We start from the raw sequence: 18961 nt of genomic DNA on the forward strand, positions 1-18961 counted from the left end.
CCTCATAAAATTTGTGTGTATGTCTGGGTGGGAGGAGGGTTTGGCATATCTGTGAGGACTGAAGTAATTGAATAATAACATGCTTTTGAGTTTCAGATTTTATACATTCAGAAAATCCTTGCTAATGCAAGACCTGCTATTATGTTAACTTTCTAAATTTATAAGAGCAATAATTAATTATTAATAGTTAAGGTATAATGAGAAGTTATGTACCTACCATAACGTTCCATGTTAGTTGTCTTCTTCTCGCCTTCTTTCTTGCTGGATGGGTTCGGCCGGCTGGCTCCAATACTAAAGCTCGAGAGCGGCCCCATCCCTCGCTCCCGACTTCTAATAATACTAAAGCTCGAGAGCTAATTCCACCGGCTCGAGGCTCCCCTATATCCCACAATGCTAGACAGTAACTACTCAGATCTCGTTTGATAGCTAAAACCAAGCAGTTCTGGTCTCCATAGAATGGAGAAGAGAGAAAAGGAACCCACCTCTATATATATGTAAGCTACCACAAACATAAAAAGGAGAATAGAGGTGGTAGAACATGTGGGAAGGAAGCCCCAATGGAAGATCCCAAAAATTCCTATCGGTCTGTCCAGGCTGGGGGGAAGGAGGGTGGGACGCAAGAAAGAAGGCAAGAAGAAGACAACTAACATGGAACGTTATGGTAGGTACATAACTTCTCAATGTTAAGTTGTCAATCTCGCCTTCATTCTTGCTGGATGGGACCTGTCCTAGCACCTTACCCGCGGTCAGCACACCTTACCCCGGGTGGCTTATCAGAACAGACTCTTGAGAACAGTGGAACCAAAGTTGGCACGGTTTCTGGAGGCCATATCCAATTTGTAATGCGAGATAAAGGTATGAGGAGAATCCCATGTGGCTGCTGCACAAATGGAATCTATTGGTAGCCTGTCTTGAAAAGCTACAGATGTAGCTAATGCCCTGGTTGAATGAGCTCTAGGTCTTGAAGGCAGTTTTTGATGTTTGATTTCATAGATGAAGGTAATTATAGAGGTAAGCCATCTTGAAAGGGACACTTTAGAAACTGGAAGGCCCAATTTCCTTCATAAGACAGGAAGAGCTGGTCAGATTTCCTGAACTGTTTAGTCCTGTCTAAATATCGAAGTTGGCAATGAACAACTAGAAAATGTAACTTTTGTTCCGACCTGTTGGAATAATCAGGGAAGAAGACAGGGAGATCGATAGTCTGGTTTAGATTTGCCTCAGAGGAAACCTTAGGCAAGAAGGACGGATTAGTCTGGAGGGACACCCTGTCTTTATGGAAAACTAAGTAAGGAGGACGACTGCAAAGAGCATGAAGTTCAGATACCCTTCTAGCTGATGTTATGGCTACTAGAAAAAGTGTTTTCCATGAGAGCAACTTAAGAGGGCATGAAGCCGCAGGTTCGAAGGGGGGGGAGAATCAAGGATGCCAGGACCAAATTCAAGTCCCACTGAGGTGGGGGATCTTTGATTGGGGGCTTGAGCAAAAAGACACCTCTTAGAAAGGCTTTGCAGAGTTTATGGGACATGATACTGGAGTCCGAGACACCTACATGAAAGTTAGATATAGCAGCTAGTTGTACTCTAATGGTAGATGAGGAGGAGCCTAAATGAAAGAGCTCTGCCAGGAAGTCTAGGATAGACTGGATAGGTGCAGTGAAGGGGTCTATATTTTTTGATGCTGCCCAGAAGGAAAACGTTTCCACTTACTATTGTAAATCCTTCTGGTAGAAGACTTGTGAGAGGCTATCAGGATGTTACGGACCGAATGAGAAATTAAGGGAAGCCTGGCTAGGGTAGGAATCGGAGAAACCATGCTGTAAGGTTGAGAGATTGGAGGGAGTGGTGCAGCTGGCCCGACTGGTGGGTCAAAAGATCTGGCACTGGGTCCAGATGCCAAGGCTGCTCCAAGAGGTAATGATGCAGGAATGGAAACCATATCTGTCGAGGCCAGTAAGGGGCAATGAGGATCATAGTGACTCTCGAGGCGATAGCTTTCTGAATTAATTGAGAGATCAGTGGAAAAGGGGGGAAAGCATACAGAAGTCCCCGGGGCCAATCGTGGACTAGAGCATCTCTGGTGGGTTGGCCTGGTAGAGGGAAGAGGGTGAAGAAATCGTGACACTTGCTGTTTTGGGGAGTAGCAAAAAGATCGCAACAAGGCCGATCACAAGGGCCGCCCCATCTTGAAAGATTTCTTCCAGCACTGATTTTTTTAGAGACCACTCGTGAGGCATGAGAATAGCCCTGCTCAACTTGTCCGCAATCACGTTGGACTTCCCTGGAATGTGCGTTGCTATCAGAAACCGCTGAGAAGAAATCGCCCACTGCCAAAGTTTGAGTGCCTCTCGACATAAGGGATAGGACTTGGTTCCGCCCTGTTTGTTGATGTACCACACTACGGACATGTTGTCCGTCTGAATTGCAATAGTCCCTGTGGGAAGAGAGTCCTGAAGGGCTTGCAACGCTAAAAGCACTGCTCTCATGTCTAAGACATTTATGTGCAAGTGGCACTCGAAAGATTGCCATGTGCCCTGGACTGTCCTGCCCTGATAATACCCCCCCACCCGATCAGGGAGGCGTCCGTTGTCACCGTGGCGATTGGGGGGGGAGGGATGAAGGGTCTGCCCTGAAGAACTTGAGGTGATGTCATCCACCAAGACAGGTGATTCTTGCATGATTGGGTTAGCAGGATGATGTGAGACATCGGGAGCTGTTGGAAGGACCATTGAGAAAACAGCATCAACTGGAGGATCCGCATGTGAAAACGAGCTAAGGGGAGGAGTGTAATGGTAGCCGCCATAAGTCCTAATACCTTAAAGACTACCCTGGCTTTGATCTTGTTGCATTGAAGCAGAAGGTAAACTTGTTTGCGGATATCTGATACTCTTTGCTCTGTCAGTCTGGCAGAAAGATGAACTGTGTCTAAGGTGGCACCTATAAAGGTAATAGATTGACAAGGCGACAAGGCAGATTTTTCGAAATTTACTGAAATGCCTAGAGCTTGGCAAGTTTGAATGGTGAAGTCTCTGGATAGAAGAAGTTGACGCCTGGTGGTGGCGGTAAGGAGCCAGTCATCCAAATATGGAAACACCTGGAATCCTTGACGTCTCAAGTGAGCTGCGACCACTGCCATACATTTGGTGAACACTCGGGGGGGCTGCAGTGAGACCAAAGGGCAGGGCTCTGAACTGGTAGTGACTGGCTCCCAGCCTGAAGTGGAGAAACCTCCTGGAGCGTCTGTGCATTTTGATATGGTAGTACGCATCTTGAAGGTCTATCGAGCACATCCAATTGTCCTGACCCAAGAAGGGAAGAATGGACTGTAGCGTGACCATCCGGAATTTTGTTTTCTTCACATACTTGTTTAGCTTGCTGAGCTCCAGTATTGGTCTCCAGTCCCCTGTTTTTTTTTGGTACCAAAAAGAATTTGGAGTAGATTCCGGATCCTTGCTGGTCTGCTGGGACTGGCTGGATAGCTCTTTTTGACAGCAGCTTTGATATTTCTAACGCTGCTTGTTCCCTTAGACTGGGTGGAACGTCTGGAAGGGATCCTTTGGGTTGGGATGGGATGTTAATAAAGGGGATTTTGTAACCCTCAGATATGATCGACTGTGCCCATTTGTCTTGAGTGAGGGAAAGCCAGGTTTTTGGGTACAGTGATAATCTTCCCCCGACTGCCTCCGAAGGTGGACAGCCGGGCAGCTCCTCAGGGATGCTGAAAGGGTTTATCAGAGAAAGTCTCTCTGCTACCCTGGTTTTGCGGACCACCTCTTCCCCTAGGGCGGCGTCTATTGTTGTTCCCCCCTCTGCCTCTAGAGGGGAATCGACTTTGTGCGTTAGATGAGACTCCTTGTGGTTTGCGGAACCACATTCCCCCCCCCCCCCCCCAACCTTTGGGATAAGGTCTGGAAGGGGTAGAAAAACGGACTCCCACGACAGAGAGAGTCTTACCTTCCTGCTCGCACCTAGTCAATGTATCCTTCACCTTGAGGTCCAAACAACGTTGAGCCATCAAAGGGGGAATTGGTGAAGGACGCCTTGAAAGGGTCCACAAAATTGCAAAGCCGCATCCAGGCATGGCGTCGTAAAGCTACACCTGTGCCTGCAGCCCTACTCGCCCCATCAGCCGCATATGAGATAAACCGCATGGAGGAGTTGACAATCGAATTCAGGGTTGCCAACTGGGAGTTCATTTTGTCTTGGAACCCCTCAGCTGTTAGATCCTGCATAGCATCACCCATATCCTTGAGTAAATCCCTCTGGAGATGGGTGAAGTGACACAAGTAGTTCAGCGACCACATGGCAAAGGCCGCTGAGGAAAACATCCGCTTACCGTACCTGTCCATGGTCCAAGACTCCTTATTAGGAGGATGGACAGGTACCGAAGGATCGGCTAATTCCTTCTTAGTGGCTGCGGCCACCACCATGGCATCAACAGAGACACCTTTAGATAAGAACTGTTTCTCTTTCGGGGCAGTAATAAATTTTGACAGCCTCCTTGGGGTAGGTTCCACCGAATCAGGGGCCGTCCAAGCCTTCCTTGCCACCACTTCCATGAGGGGGTCAAAGGGAGGAGACACCCAGGAGGTGGAAGGCGAGAGCCAAACGCCTCAAGTTAGACCGACTCATCCTCTGAAGGGTTAAGGGCGGGCCAGTTCCCCCTCTGTTTAAGGATTTCAAGGATGTCAGCAAAAGAGACATCCTCAGAGGGGGACCGAGGGGAACCTTCAGATTCCTCCAAGTCGGTGTCGGAAGTGATAGACTCAGGGGAGTCAATGTGCTTCCTCTTTTACTGTCTCTTCCGAGGGGGTTCCCCTGCCGGATCAGGAGAAGCCTCGGAAGAAGAGGATATTCCCAATGGGGAAACCTGAGGGGCTGGCTCTCTACGGTCTGGTACGAGGGGTTGGGTAGAAACCACCGCAGGCACTGAAGAGGGAGGAGCTGATGGAGCTGACCGTCGGTGTAGACGGGCGGTCTAGCACGTCCGCATGACCTCGGCGCGAACCCCGATCAGCCAAGCGAGGTCCCCACTCCGTGGAGACAAGGAACCCCGGCACTGACAGGGATGGCTCCGAGGCGAACTCACCAGCGCGACGCGCCCTGAGGAGAAAGGGGTGGGACAAGGGTCCAATGCCACCCCCCCTCGGGCCCCGAAAGGGAAGCTCGGCGCCGAGATCCCTCCAAAGAGGAAATGGGAGCAGACGACGGAGCCAAAAGGGAGGGTATCGGCTCTGATGCACCGACAGCCACGGCTCCGACGAGCCCTGGCTCCGAATTCTAAGGAGTCGGAGGAGGAACAGAAGCAGGGATGGGAATAGCCGCTGACTGTTGAGTAGGGCTATGCAGCATTTGGGCCAGTGCCTCGGACTTGAGAAGTCTACTCACCACCCTTTGTAAGTCATGGTCGGACAGCCTGGAAAACCGAGAGGAATGGGACCTATGGCTCCGCTCCGACAGAAGAGGGGATCCCGGGGCTGAGTGGACGGAGCCGATGGAAGGGGACCTTGACCTCTTCTTAGAAGGTGGCTCTGATAAGACTATCGGAGCCGACTGAGTCTTAGCAACCTCGGCTCGCTCGGGAGGCAGAGTAGCAATTTGAGTCTTCGAAACATCGACTCCAGCTGGAGCAGATGTCGAAGCAGCCTTGATGGTCCCAGCGGACGGCTCTGAAGCTGGAGCCGACGGTCTGGAAGTCTTTGAAGGCTTCCCCGACGCAGACTGGGTCGAGGGGCCTTCAGGCTTTAATAAGCCTCGAAGAATAAGTTTATTTTTGTGTTCCTGCAGGACTCTCAGGCTGAATGCATGGCAAACAGCACAGGAGTCCTGCAGGTGCAAATGTCCCAGGCAATAGACACAAGAAGTGTGACCGTCTGTCAGAGACATTTTCTGACAGCACGAGTCACACTTCTTGAAGCCTGAGATCTTGGAGTCTTTAGACATCCCAGAAAAGGAGACTGTATATCAAAGACACAGACACAACACACAGACACACCCTTTAACCAAAAAGAAAAAACCCAATCACACTGAATGACAAAGGGAAAAAGGGGAGTGGGCCAAAGGCCTAGAACTTAAAAAGGAATAAAAAGGGGATAAAAATGAGGGACAACCGATTTAAACTAAAAGGATACCCTGTACTATAAACTAAACTAAATAAAAAGGATAGGGGTAGATATTTGAAGTTTTTAACTAGAAAAAACTCACTAACCTGCCAGAGCCGGTAGAAGAAAGCACCTCACAGCTAAGCGGCAAATGAGATCTGAGTAGTTACTGCCTAGCATTGTGGGATATAGGGGAGCCTCGAGCCGGTGGAATTAGCTCTGGAGCTTTAGTATTGGCCGAGTCGGAGCTGAGGATCGGCTCCGAACCCATCCAGCAAGAATGAAGGCGAGATTGACAACTTAACATTTAATAGTTTAGGGCCTTTACCCCCTATTACTTTTTAGCTTTGTACAGAATTATTTCATTAAGAGGTTGAGAGGTATGCTTTTAGGCACCTTTTTCTGAGGACAAACAGCCAGTAGTGAAGAAGACTAAAAAGCTTACTACTAGAAAATTATTTATGTCTAACTGGAAAAGATTCCCTAGTTGGTGCTGTTCCAAGAACCAGGACCCTTTTCAAGCCCAGCTACCCCTGGTTCTTGATTACTTCTGAGTTATTGTTTCCATGCTCTATCAAGCAGCTCAAGCTGAGATGGCTAAAAGAAAGGTATGGGCATGAAGCCCTTCAGAGCTTTACTGCCGCTGATGAGTATGATCCTCTGAGGCTTTTGATGATCAATGATTGGCTTGTGCTTTCCTTTGCTGGGCAGATAAGTTCACTTTGGGGGAAAAAATTTCCATTTTCTTAAATTTATTGTGTTTATTGTCTTGAGACTGTAACATACTTTTAAAAGGTGCATTCTTTTTTCCTGTCAGTTTAAAAGTAGTGGCAACTAATTGAAAATATGTTTTCTGGATACATTTATTTGTTGGGCTGGCATAGTGGTTGAAAGTGCATTTTACGTTGTATTTTTCAGTGAAAAAAAGAAACTTTTGCAGACTGATAGTTTTATTAGCATTTGCTGGTAGTCTTCCCTGCGAAAGAGGTACCATTTTCAGCCTGACCATGGAAGAGACTACTGGTACCACAGTCAATCCTTTTTTTAGCCACAAAAATAAAAAGTTAAGCAAACAGCCTTAGCCAGCACAGAAGGCTAGCAATTTACCTCAGCTGCAAGTGGGTGACACTGCTGTGGCCATTTGTTGTACCTCAGATCCCTCATCTTTTACCCTGGATCCCTCTGGTGTAGCACCTACAGCCACTATTGACCACTCTGCAGCTTTTGGAGTCACTCTTGTTGGTCCTGGAAGAGAGAACAAGAAAGGTTTCCCCTTCTGTGCCAGAAGGCTGTGCCATCTCTGAGGAAGGAGCTGCTACCATTAGTAATAGTTGACTCAATTTTTCCTGTCAAAAAGAAACAGAAAACCAAGCATGTACCTACTCCTCCTTAAATTACTTTGACAGGAGTAGTTTACTAGGTGTGTCTCGGGTTATAAATCAGACTATTGATCCTTCTTGTAAAGTAGTTTCTGGTAAAAGCAAGATAGATTTCTCTTTTCCTGAAGAGATTCAAGATTCAGAATCTGAACAGGAAGATTCAGGGTAGAATTCAGGGTTTTCTCATTAGATTTCTGATTCAGACTCACAATGCTCAGTTTCTGATTTTTTGTGCGAGGCATTCTTTTTCTGAGACTATTGCTAGAATGTGCAGTGTTTCAGTGGGAAACCCTGAGGTTTCTCAGTCCCTCAGAAAATACTATGAGTTGTTACAGAAGGATTTTCTAGAACCTATACCCATTCCTCCTGTTCTGTCAGCTTTAGAGGCAATTTCCCTGTTAGTAAGCCAGCTGCCCCTAAAAGGCAAACAGAATGCATAAAATTCCTGTCTCTTACATTTTTATACACCATTCCCAAACCTGACCCAGCGGGTATAGCCTTAGTTCATCCCACTGCTGCTAAGCACTTAGTTAATTTCAGTCCTACTCTTTCCTGATAAGCATCAGACAATTATTGATAGGTGTGGGAAAAATGTATACTTCTGCAACTTTAATTTTCAGAATTTTTAATTGTTAGGTTCATATGTTAAAGTTTGTAATTGTTTGTCATTATAAATTGTAAAAGCGTGAAGAATCTTTTAGCTGCAGTGTCTTCTTGTGAGGAAAAAATCTTCTTTAAATAACTTTAAAGTTTCTTCTTTTTAACAGGTCACTTACTGTTTCCAGTGTGTGCATTGCTCTGTTGATACTTTCAGGCTATGGCCACTCATACTGTTTTAAGGAGGCTTGCATACCTGCATTCTCAACACCTTCCAGATGGTGTTAAAAATGAGATTTTAAATTCTCCCTTGGATAGAGATTTAGTGTGTGCACCTCTGCTGTAGAGGTGATCAGAATATGTGATGCGATCTTCATTCTCCTCTTCCATTTTTGGAAGAAAACAGAACACATAGTCTCAACAGAATTCAGGTAAACCGATGTTTAAGAAGGAATGGCAAGGGAGTTCTAAAAAGAAGTCTATAATCTCCCAAAACCAAGGACAGTCCAATATGTCTAAATGACTATTATAGAAACTTTTACACCCACTCCCATCCTGTCCCCATTTCCTTCCAGAAAGTCGTTATTTCCATTTTTCTTTGGTAACAGACTGCTTCAAACGAGTTCTGAACTTCATTCATCAAGGCTACAGTTGGCAGTGGGAGGAAATTCCTTCTTTCCAAAGAGTCACACTTGGAAAGAACTGAACATGTGAATTTGATAAAGAAAGGTTTTCAAGATGGTTACTCAGCAGAATGCCTGGACAAAGTAAAAGAGTAGACAGCAAATGCTGGAGGTGTAATGGGGAAGAAAGAGGTAACTGGGAACATATTTTCTGGGAGTGTAATGAGTTGGCAGACTTTAAAGATTCCCTGCAGGGTACTCTGTTGGAGATAATGGTTGAGCGGATTGATGTAACTAGGGAAATGATTTTTCTGAACTATGATCCAGAATCAGAATTGCCTAGACATAGTAAGGCCTTGCTAAGTCTAATTATGGTAGCTGCTTAGAAAATGGAAATCAAAGTCTACGCCAACTGTACTAGAAGAAGTGAATATAGTAACAGAGGTAAAACAACTGGAATTGGGATATTTAAAAAAAAGGGTAGGAGCAAATTACACAGGAAAAATGGGAATTGTGGCAACAATACATAAAGGGGAGGAATAGGGTTTAAAAGAAGTCTGGACTTGAATGTGCTATGTAATTTTTGACGGACAATGGTTGGGTAGATTATAAGTGATGTATAATGTTTGCAATTAGAATTATGTAAATATCATTTGTGATGGAAATTGTTTGCAGCTGGGATTATGTCAATATGGTTTGTTTTCATTTCTATAAATGTGTGATTGCCTATGTCATAGGTGATAATTTAATAAAGATGTTTCTTGTTAAAAAAAAAAATTCTAGGGCTGGGGTTTGTCAGAAAAGAAATCTTTTGGTGGAGAGAACAGATGTCCCTGAATCCAGGTCTCCGCTTCTCTCTCCCTGCTCTAAAGCAGTCAGTCACCATAGATGCTTCGGACTTTGCTTGGAGAACAGTTTTAGGAGGAATGCAAGTACAGGGATGTGGGACACGAAGGAGAGATGCATGCACATAAATATCTAGGAGATGCTTCCCCTGGTCAAATCAATCAACTCTGAACTATCCTTGGGCCCTGGGAATCTCTTCAAAGTAATTTCAGACAATACTACAGTCATGGGGTACATTATCAAGCAAAGGAGAATAAGATCATATCCCTTATGCAGAATTGTCATGTTAGCTTGGGATATAGCTTCACAGGACAACCTCACTCTATGGGCATTCTACATTCTGTCATATCCAAACTGTGTGGTAGACAAGCTGAGCAGGACCAGGTAAGAACCTAATGAATGGAAACTGATCGGGGGGGGGGGGTCTTCCAACATTTGATCCATCTGTGCAGAGTTCCTCAAGTTGACCTTTTTGCCTCCTCTTTGTATAAACAACTTGTAGGATTCTGTTCCAGGACTATATGTAAGAAGGCTTGGAAGACAGACACCTTTTCTTTTCTTTGGGCAGAAATGTTCCTGTATGTTTGTCCACCCTTTCCACAAATATCCAGGGTACTTCTGAAGATTCAGAAGGAATCCCCCAAGATTACTGTAGTGACTCCCATCTGGGTTAGGTAACTGTGGTTCTTCCTTCTTTTGGAAATGGCCACGGGCAATTATCACAAGCTTCCAAACAGACTGCATCTACCCGTACAAGAATAGTGGTGTCTGATACACTCTTGACATTATTTTCAATTGACTGCCTGGATGATAACATCTTAATTCCTTTTAAGCACCTGTTTACTGAGGATGTGCAGCAGGCACTACTGGAGGTAAGAAAGCTTGCTACTATAAAATCATACATTAGCAAATTGAAAGGTTTTCTAGTTGGTGCCAAAAACATAACCAGCACCCATTCAGGGCTAACTGTTTTCTGTTTTTACAATATGTGTGTGAGTTACTATCCTATGGACTTAGTTATTCCTCAGTCAAGGTTATTTTATCAGCCATTTTAGCATGTCTGCTCAAAGATCCTCCTCATGTCAAAATGTTCTTGAAAGGAGTTTTGCATAAGAGGCTGCCAAGTAAACCAGTGGCCGCTCCTTGGGATCTTAATTTAGTGTTAGAAAAGTTACCACTTGCTTCATTTGAACCAGCTAACCTGGCTGACTTGAGGTTCTTAACATGTAAAAAAGTTTTACTGATTGCTCTGACCTTTGAAAGAAGAGTATCTGAGTTGCAAGCTCTTATGGGGATTCAACCCTGCTTCATTTTCCATAAGGAGAGGGTTTCTTTAGAAGTAATCATTCTTTTATGTCTAAAGTGGTATCCAAATTTACTTTAAGCCAAACTATCCATCTCCTCATTTTCTTTATGGAATCTAAAAATGAAGTAGACCTTGGATGTCGACAGACAACTCAAGTACTATCTTGACCGAACTATATCTTTCAGATCTTTGGATCAATTTCTTGTGAAGTTGAGAAGAATGGACAACCTGTGTCAAAACAGACTATTTCCAAATGGTTGTCTAAGGCTATTACCTTTTTGTTATATTCAGGTCTATATTACGTTGTCGAAAGGTGTTTTCATCAAACGCCTTTTCACCAACACGTAAACATCGAACTACCAAAACTCCAAACGACCACTTCAGCAAATTTTTTTCCCAGGGGAAAATAATCATTTGGCCGTCGTCGAGAATTTGCCCTTTCCTCCACTGCAGTGTGATCTTGAAATTGATATATTTAGTTAGGGTTGTGTGGTGGGTGCAACCCCCCCACATCGGGGGGGGGAGTGGGGGAGACGAAGCCTCCCACTTCGAAGGGTCTGACAGTTTGTTTTGTTTTTGGTTGGCCAGTTTACGTGCCGATGAAAACGCCTTTGACAACGTAATATAGACTCGTTATACTCACCTGTCAATGTCTGGCAGGAGCAGTTACTATGAAATGACCATAAACCAAAGCACCACTTGGAGAACTGGCAACCAGGCTAACTTTGACATAAACCACAGTAACTCATTAATGTTACAATACCTTTTGCCTTGATAGTATTCTTTTATTTCCAGGGCTCAGTGGAGGTTTACTTTGTGGAGAAATAGGAACCGTGGATTTTTTGTTCAGTTCTCTAATGAGTGCTGCATACTCTTTTTGACGCCTGAGCTTTTCGGCCTAAGAGAAAAAAAGAATGGTCACATTGCCTCACTTTCACAAAGTAACTATTCCAGTAGATTACATACTCTGGACATGTTACCTTCATGACTTAGCTTTATTTCTAGTCCATGTGGTTTCTGGGGTATACATTTTTAAACATAATAATGCCTAGCTTAGGGAGCTATATTTCAGTTGACATACATTCTAGAAATATTCTAAGTAAACACCTGATGGAAGGTAGTTATACGTCTACATTGTCTGTGGTGTTCATAGAGCATTTTGACAAACATTCAAACACTGCAGTCAAGGGTAAATATTTTAAACATTTTTATAATCCATATGAATCAACTACAGCATATTATCAGCTTACTCAAATGAATAATCAATAACTGTTTCATACTGTAGATATCGACTAAGTAATTTTTGTCCTGTACTACAAAATACAGAAATGTGTTTCAAGCCACTGTATTTAATCATTACATTCTATTTTTCCCAAGCCATGTATAAAAAAAGTATCATAAACAATCACGATAAGATACTCCTATTGTAATTTAAAACACAATATATTTTTGGAAGTACATTCATTTTGTAGGTTACATTACTCCTCTATATGACTTGAATTAATCTCAGAAATCTTGACCCCTATATGTTTTGCATAACATGTCAACAGATATAAAAAAAAATTCTTATATAAATTATGTTCCTTATCTGTGTAACTTGTAATTACACAAGTGCATGAGATAAGAATGATACAGAAAGTAAAATGTTACATCATTAAGTTATTGTAGCTAGAAATAATCACTCACCGTAGAAATTCTACATATTCTACAACCTGCACTGCTCTAAGTCCCACAATAATCTTTATAAGGAAAACAATACAGGATTGGTATATACTAATGTATTCTCTTTACTGTAAATACATATTATAACAGTGGGATTCAAGAGTCACACAATGATCAGTACAAAACAACAGAGTAAGCTGTCATGAGCAGAGTTGGGTGATTCAAACACATTGCACTAAATTGTAAGGGTTAAGGAAGTGTAATATACAGCACATGAAAATGAATTAAAAAGGCCATGTAAATGAGAAAGTCCATGAAAATGAGTGATGTAGAATATTTAAAAGCGAGGCAAAGAAGACAGTCCAATTCAAAGATGTATGAAGTGCACATCCAAGACCAGCCACTTTGAATGCCATGATATACGGAGCACTTGATGGCAGCCATGTTAGATATAGCAACAGCATGAGTTGGTAGCTGCTGTCACAGACAGTGCTGGTAATGGCATGTACTGCAACTGCCCGTGTTAAGAAAGATGATAATGATACAGGCAGTGACTTGTATACCAACATCTCACAGATCAGCATAAAATCGATCACTTTAGAGTGGGCTGGGATACACAATGGACCAGTGTTAAACAGTTAGCAGAATCAAAGGGTATAGGTGCATGCATGGTATGAAACACATTTAGTAAGTTACAGGCTTCCACCTAATGAACAAGTTCTTTGACATAATTCTACAACCTGTGGAGAAGCACATGTTGCTCCCAAAGACACCAGTGTTTACAGTCAATAACATGCATACACATTCTACAAGACTGCACACTTCACTGAGCTTCTGGGTACCAGAGACAGCATTTACGTTGCTGTTACATCCCCACCTGGTCCAGGCAACAAAGATACATAAATAGGAATGGTTATTATTCCATGAACTGCCAGGTGGTCTGCAATGCTCTGGTCATTATTTATAATATGTCCATGCACCACTCAGGTAGTTCATACAATTCAAACATTTGGCACACATTTGACCTATACTAACAGTTCTTGTGTGGGGACTTCACACAGGGTCAGCAATACAGCTACCATGCAAGCTGAGAGCAGTCCAGATATAAAGTTCTGTCATGTGCATTGCAGACAATGCTGGATATGCCACAGATGATGACTCCCATTAGCAACTCATGGATCACGGAAGAAAATTTGCCCATGCCAAATCGAGATATGTTTAGAAAGTGTAAACAGACTGCACAAGGGTAGATTCCAAAGCTTAGACACCAATGGTGGGAGACTACAATACAGATTTGAGATATGCAGGAAAATGTCTGTAGTTTGTATCATGCTATACAACATGGTCCTGCAAAAACAGGGTGCACAGCCAGATCCAGGGGAAGACAGTACAGCAGCAAAACTACAGCCAAGGCAGCAGAAGGCATAATACATTTCAACACTGACAAAGTGGTAGTATTCTGCCATAACAGGTCTGCCAGACAACACAGCATAAATGCATGCTGTACCATGTTCATTCTAGACAGGGCACTGCTTGGTTTGGCCACACTGTGCTTTAGACATTAACATATGCTCACAAGGCAGGGGTGGCAGGGTACAGTCATCATCATTGTACAGATGGGAAAGGACAAATTGACCACTAACTGCAACATTACAATTTGAGGTACAGAAGTGGGAGGTGAGATTGATAATCTTATGCTTTAAATGACTGTGTGGAGTTCGGGATCATAAGTACCAGTGACATGGTTCAGGTTCTGTTATGTGACTGTCAGTAGAAACTACTGTGTTGGATAGCCATGTCAGGGCTGGATCTATCATGTGGCAATGATACAGTGGAATTATGAGACCTTGCTGGAATACCCTGAGGAGGCATTCCATGAGAAGAGCCCAAAAAATTTCACTGACCCTGATCAGCTGTGCCAGCCCTTGTTACAGCATGAGACAGAGTGTGTGTGTGTGTGTGTGTGTGTGTGTGTGTGTGTGGGACACCTTGTGCACATCCACTACATTCCAAACATACCCATGTCCTTGTCCATACTGTCAATGAAGACATACCTGATAGCAATCAGAATGTGTTACACAGATGTACCTACTGAGGTAATGTTTGCCACCAGTGACCTGAGTAGCATTACTACCTCATTTTGCCAATACTCCAGGCTATTGGATAGTTGGAGTAAATGCTTATGCATGCTATGAAGTGCAACCAGTGATGTGTATAGTAGGTACCTGTGCCTTGATCACTGACCTGCACATCTGTTGTTAATGCCAGGTACTGTATACATATCAAGGGCAGTAGAGGAGTGATGGTGGCACCATTTATCCTTGCATCTTATAGGTTCATAGGTTCATACTAGGCTATCTGCCCTAGGGCATTTATAAGCTCTGTCCAGCAGTGACACTGAGGTGATCCATCCATTGGTCAAGATTTCTCTTGAACAAAGCCAGTGATTTTGTTCCACAGTCTCACCTATGAAGGGCATGCCCATGTTACAGATGGTGTACATGTCAGATAGTGCATCTGATGGAGATGGGGGAGCTTATGTGCAGCTTTCAGTCAATGGAGGCATGTCAGGCTCCAGTAAGACAATATACTTAACAACTACATCTATAATGGCTTCTGTATCTGTGGATATGTGTGTCCTCCCATGTGTCACACAGAGTGCTACTGTGTTATCTGATTAAGCTATCTAAAAGTTGCCATCATCATTAGCCGCAGCAGCAGTGGTGATATCAGCCCAATGTTGTTCCAAAATGTAAGGCCCTCCATCAGTGGAACCTGTAAATGTGTGATAAATATGACACCTTTGTAAGTCCACAGACATATTCTTCAAGTATCTCCCTGTGGTATGCATAGTGGGACATATGGAAACCATTGCTATACTGGGCAGGATATTGCACTTCAGACCAGAGATGTCTTTCAGGACAGGTAGCCAAAGGTTATATCCACTTCACTTTCTACATATGCATGTGTCATAGACTAATATTACGCTCAATACTAACCTGATGCTTCCCCTATGAACATATGGGTAGCAGATGCCAAATGTGCACCCGCATTCAAGCCACCATCTGGTATAAAGGGCTGGGACTCCTGCCATCAAAGTGATACAAAAAGTCATTCACTTCCATCAGAAATGTCATAACTGCTCCTGTCTGTCACAATGCCACAAGACTTTTGTTTTGCACTGGAGATATCTGTAATCCTCCTTGGCACCTATTATAGGGACCTGTTATGACTATCCATGGCATTAACACCTGCACCATAACCTGTCAGATTTGCATCACTTTTGGCCAGTATATGCATGCCATACATGCAGATGGTCTGCAGTAGAAAGTAGAACTCTCCTGGCTTGTGAATTTCTCTAGGTGTTGCATTTCTTATGCGATCATACCAGTACCTGTATACCTGCAAACAAAACATGTCATTTAGTGGCTGTATCTGCCAGACAAATTCAAACATGAAACAAAGACCAAGACCTCCACCTCACTGCATCTATCAATATATATCCTACAGTTATCAATGGGTATGATCCTCCACCCTCCACTCCCCAAACCCTGGAATACGGTAGTATACTCATTAAAGTATGTAGGGCCATGGGAATCCTCACCATGGATTCCAGATTTTCACATGTAGTTTTCTCTGGCAAGGCATCCTTCAAACAAACATCTGCAAATGAGTCGCTTTACTGTGTGGTGGTCCTACAAGTGACAAAGCAGGACGTCTGAGTTTCTCATATCTGTAGTGGAATAACCAAATGTGGTGCACTCTTGAAAGTGTCAGCACACAAACAACAGCTCAGTGACCCTCCTCCTACCTGACAGGTGTGTAATAGGTACATTACTGAGTTCTTCATTATCTCTCTCATACTCCACCAGCACAGTACTTTTAATGCAATTCGGCCAAATCCTATTTGTATGGTAGAAAACAGTTCTACATAAAATGGTGACAGCTCTTTATATTCCATTAAAAAGTGGCAATTAGGCAAAGGAAGTCAGACAGCATGGATGACTTTGAATCAGTTAATGTTTGCCTTGCACTATCTATGCCTATTGGCACAAGGCATGCATTGTTTGACATGAGGCACATGATGCACACTAGGCTAGATGCACATAGTACTGTTATACAACACAGTGTAGTAGGACACATGATGGAGAAACAAGTGTTAGTGTTCAGCAGACCACAGTATTGCTCCTGAAGTGGACCAACTGAGTGGCAATGGCTACTTCATCCTCCAGTACATGTAGAGCTTCAGAATGGTGTGCCAGAAAGAGCACAATTTTCCTGTATTTCTTCATCAAGGACTTTAAGGATCATTTGCTGAGGCATTATTTTAGTCCCATTAAAAGTATTGATACCTAGTTTGACCTGGCACATATATTGCCTGATGTCACTGGCATCACCCATAAAGATAAATAATAAAGACTTGAAGCGGCACTCCTCTATGAATCCCAACCAGCATTGTAACTGGTTGTTTTAAATAGAAGTTACATACTTACCTTAACTTGGCATGTGTGATGTCCAATTTCATTATGCATCACCACTGAGTCTACAGATCCAACCTCGGATCCGACTTGGCCATTTCTCCAGACTTACGATCTGAGCCTCAAGCTCCTCCCTCTCCCATAATGCTCCACTCCTTCTCTAATGCCTCAGATCAGGTTTGCTGCCTTCGCAAAGGTGATTTAGATTTATACTACTGAAAATACCAAAAGAAGGTGACCATACTGAAACTCAAACAAGGAACCTATGGGCTCCCATATTCTCTCTATAGCTCTCAGTTGATTTAGGTTGGGGAAGGGGGTGGGATGTGATGCATAATACAACTGGACAACACAGATGCCAATTTATGGTAAGTACATAACTTCTAATCTGATGTCCATTTCATTATGCATCACTACTGGATCAGAGTCCCCAGCTATGTCAACACTGGGTGGCCCTCAAGAAAGGCTATGCCTAAGCACCGCAGAAACAAAGGATACTCTGTTCCTAGAAATAATGTCCAACTTATAGTGAGATACAAACGTTGGAGATTTGGACCAGGTTGCTGCTGCACACATTTCATTAACAGGAGTTATTGCAGAGATAGCAGATGAGGTAGACATGGAACTGATAGAATGAGCTCTAACAGGATGGGGAATTTGCATGCCATGCTGGGAGCAGATCAGAGAAATACATTCAGTAATCCATTTGGCTAAAGTAATTTTGGATACAGCCTGACCAAATCTATTTGGTGAGAAGGAGATGAACAATTTTCAGATTTCCTTTGTGGTTTAGTTCTGTGTAAATGGAAGTGCAATTGTCTATGTACATCCATCAAATGCAGAATATAGTCGCTCTTACTGGAATAAATCAGGAAGAATATTGGCAGGTAAATGGTCTGGTTAAAGGAAGTATGGTATGGAGGATGGATTCATTCTGAGGGAGACCCTATCTTTGAAGGTAATGTAAGGTGGCTGGGAAGACAGCTTGTAATTCCAGCACTCTTCTTGCTGAAGTAATACAGCATTCTTTCTACCCTGATAGCAACTCTGTTTTCTTTCAGCTTTTCCTTGTTAGGGGTCGCCACAGCGGAACTCCGGTCCGCTAATGATTGGTAGTGGATTTTTACGTACTGGGTTACCAGCCCTGACGCACAACCTTCAACAAAGGCATGCCCCATTCACGTATGCCTCCACACAGAAGACGCTCTAGCTGAGAATTGAACGGGACAACGTCTTGCTATGAGGCGACAACGCTACCGCATCACCACCACCACAGTTGCTGAAGTAATGACCACTAAAAATTCTTGTCTTGGAAGACTGCTTTCCAAGTCACAAGAGCTAGCAGGTTCAAAGAGTCTCTGAGTAAGACCTTGAAGCACAACAGTGAGATCCCAAGGAGGGGACGAATCTTTTATTGGAAGCCTGGAATGAAAGACTCCTTTCATGAAGGTCCTGCATAACCTAGAAGTGGAGAGGGAAGATGAAAGATTACCTTTCTTTACATGAAAATTCATAATAGCTGCTAGTTGTAACTTTATGGTGGAAAAACTAGCTCTACGCTGAAAAAGCGAACTGAGAAACATATGAATATCCAAAACAGAGGCAGAAAAAGGATCAATATTCTGTTCTGATGCCCAAATGGAAAATTTCTTCCATTTACTATTATATACTTTTTTGGTAGAAGACTTCTGAGAAGCAAGGATAATTTCTAGTACCAGGGAGGCCAGTCTGGACAATTGTAGAGTCACTGGGAGTGAAGAAACCAAGCAATTAGTCTCAGGGATCAGACATTGGGAATCTGATGTTCTGATGGATAGGAAATTAGATCCTGCTTAGGATCCAATATCCATGGGGGATACTTGTTGTGGGACTGCAGGAAGTGGAACCATATCTGACGAGGCCAGAAGGGGCAATGAGGATTAGAGTGGCTTCAACCTGCTGGACTTCTGAAAGACTTTGGGAATCAAGG

General features: G+C 43.5%; 1 protein-coding gene across 1 annotated transcript in view; it reads right to left on the bottom strand.

The window, feature by feature from the left end:
- JHY (junctional cadherin complex regulator) overlaps window positions 1-18961 on the bottom strand; it is a 456339-nt gene that overhangs the window by 54116 nt on the left and 383262 nt on the right. Inside the window, exon 4 of the mRNA XM_044080858.1 lies at window positions 11616-11750. Coding sequence (XP_043936793.1) covers window positions 11616-11750 — 135 coding nt within the window. The remainder of the gene's footprint in view (window positions 1-11615; window positions 11751-18961) is intronic.

Source organism: Protopterus annectens, chromosome 8.part0 (assembly GCF_019279795.1).
Source record: "Protopterus annectens isolate FY-2018-M chromosome 8.part0, PAN1.0, whole genome shotgun sequence".
NCBI classification, from domain to species: Eukaryota; Metazoa; Chordata; order Ceratodontiformes; family Protopteridae; genus Protopterus; species Protopterus annectens.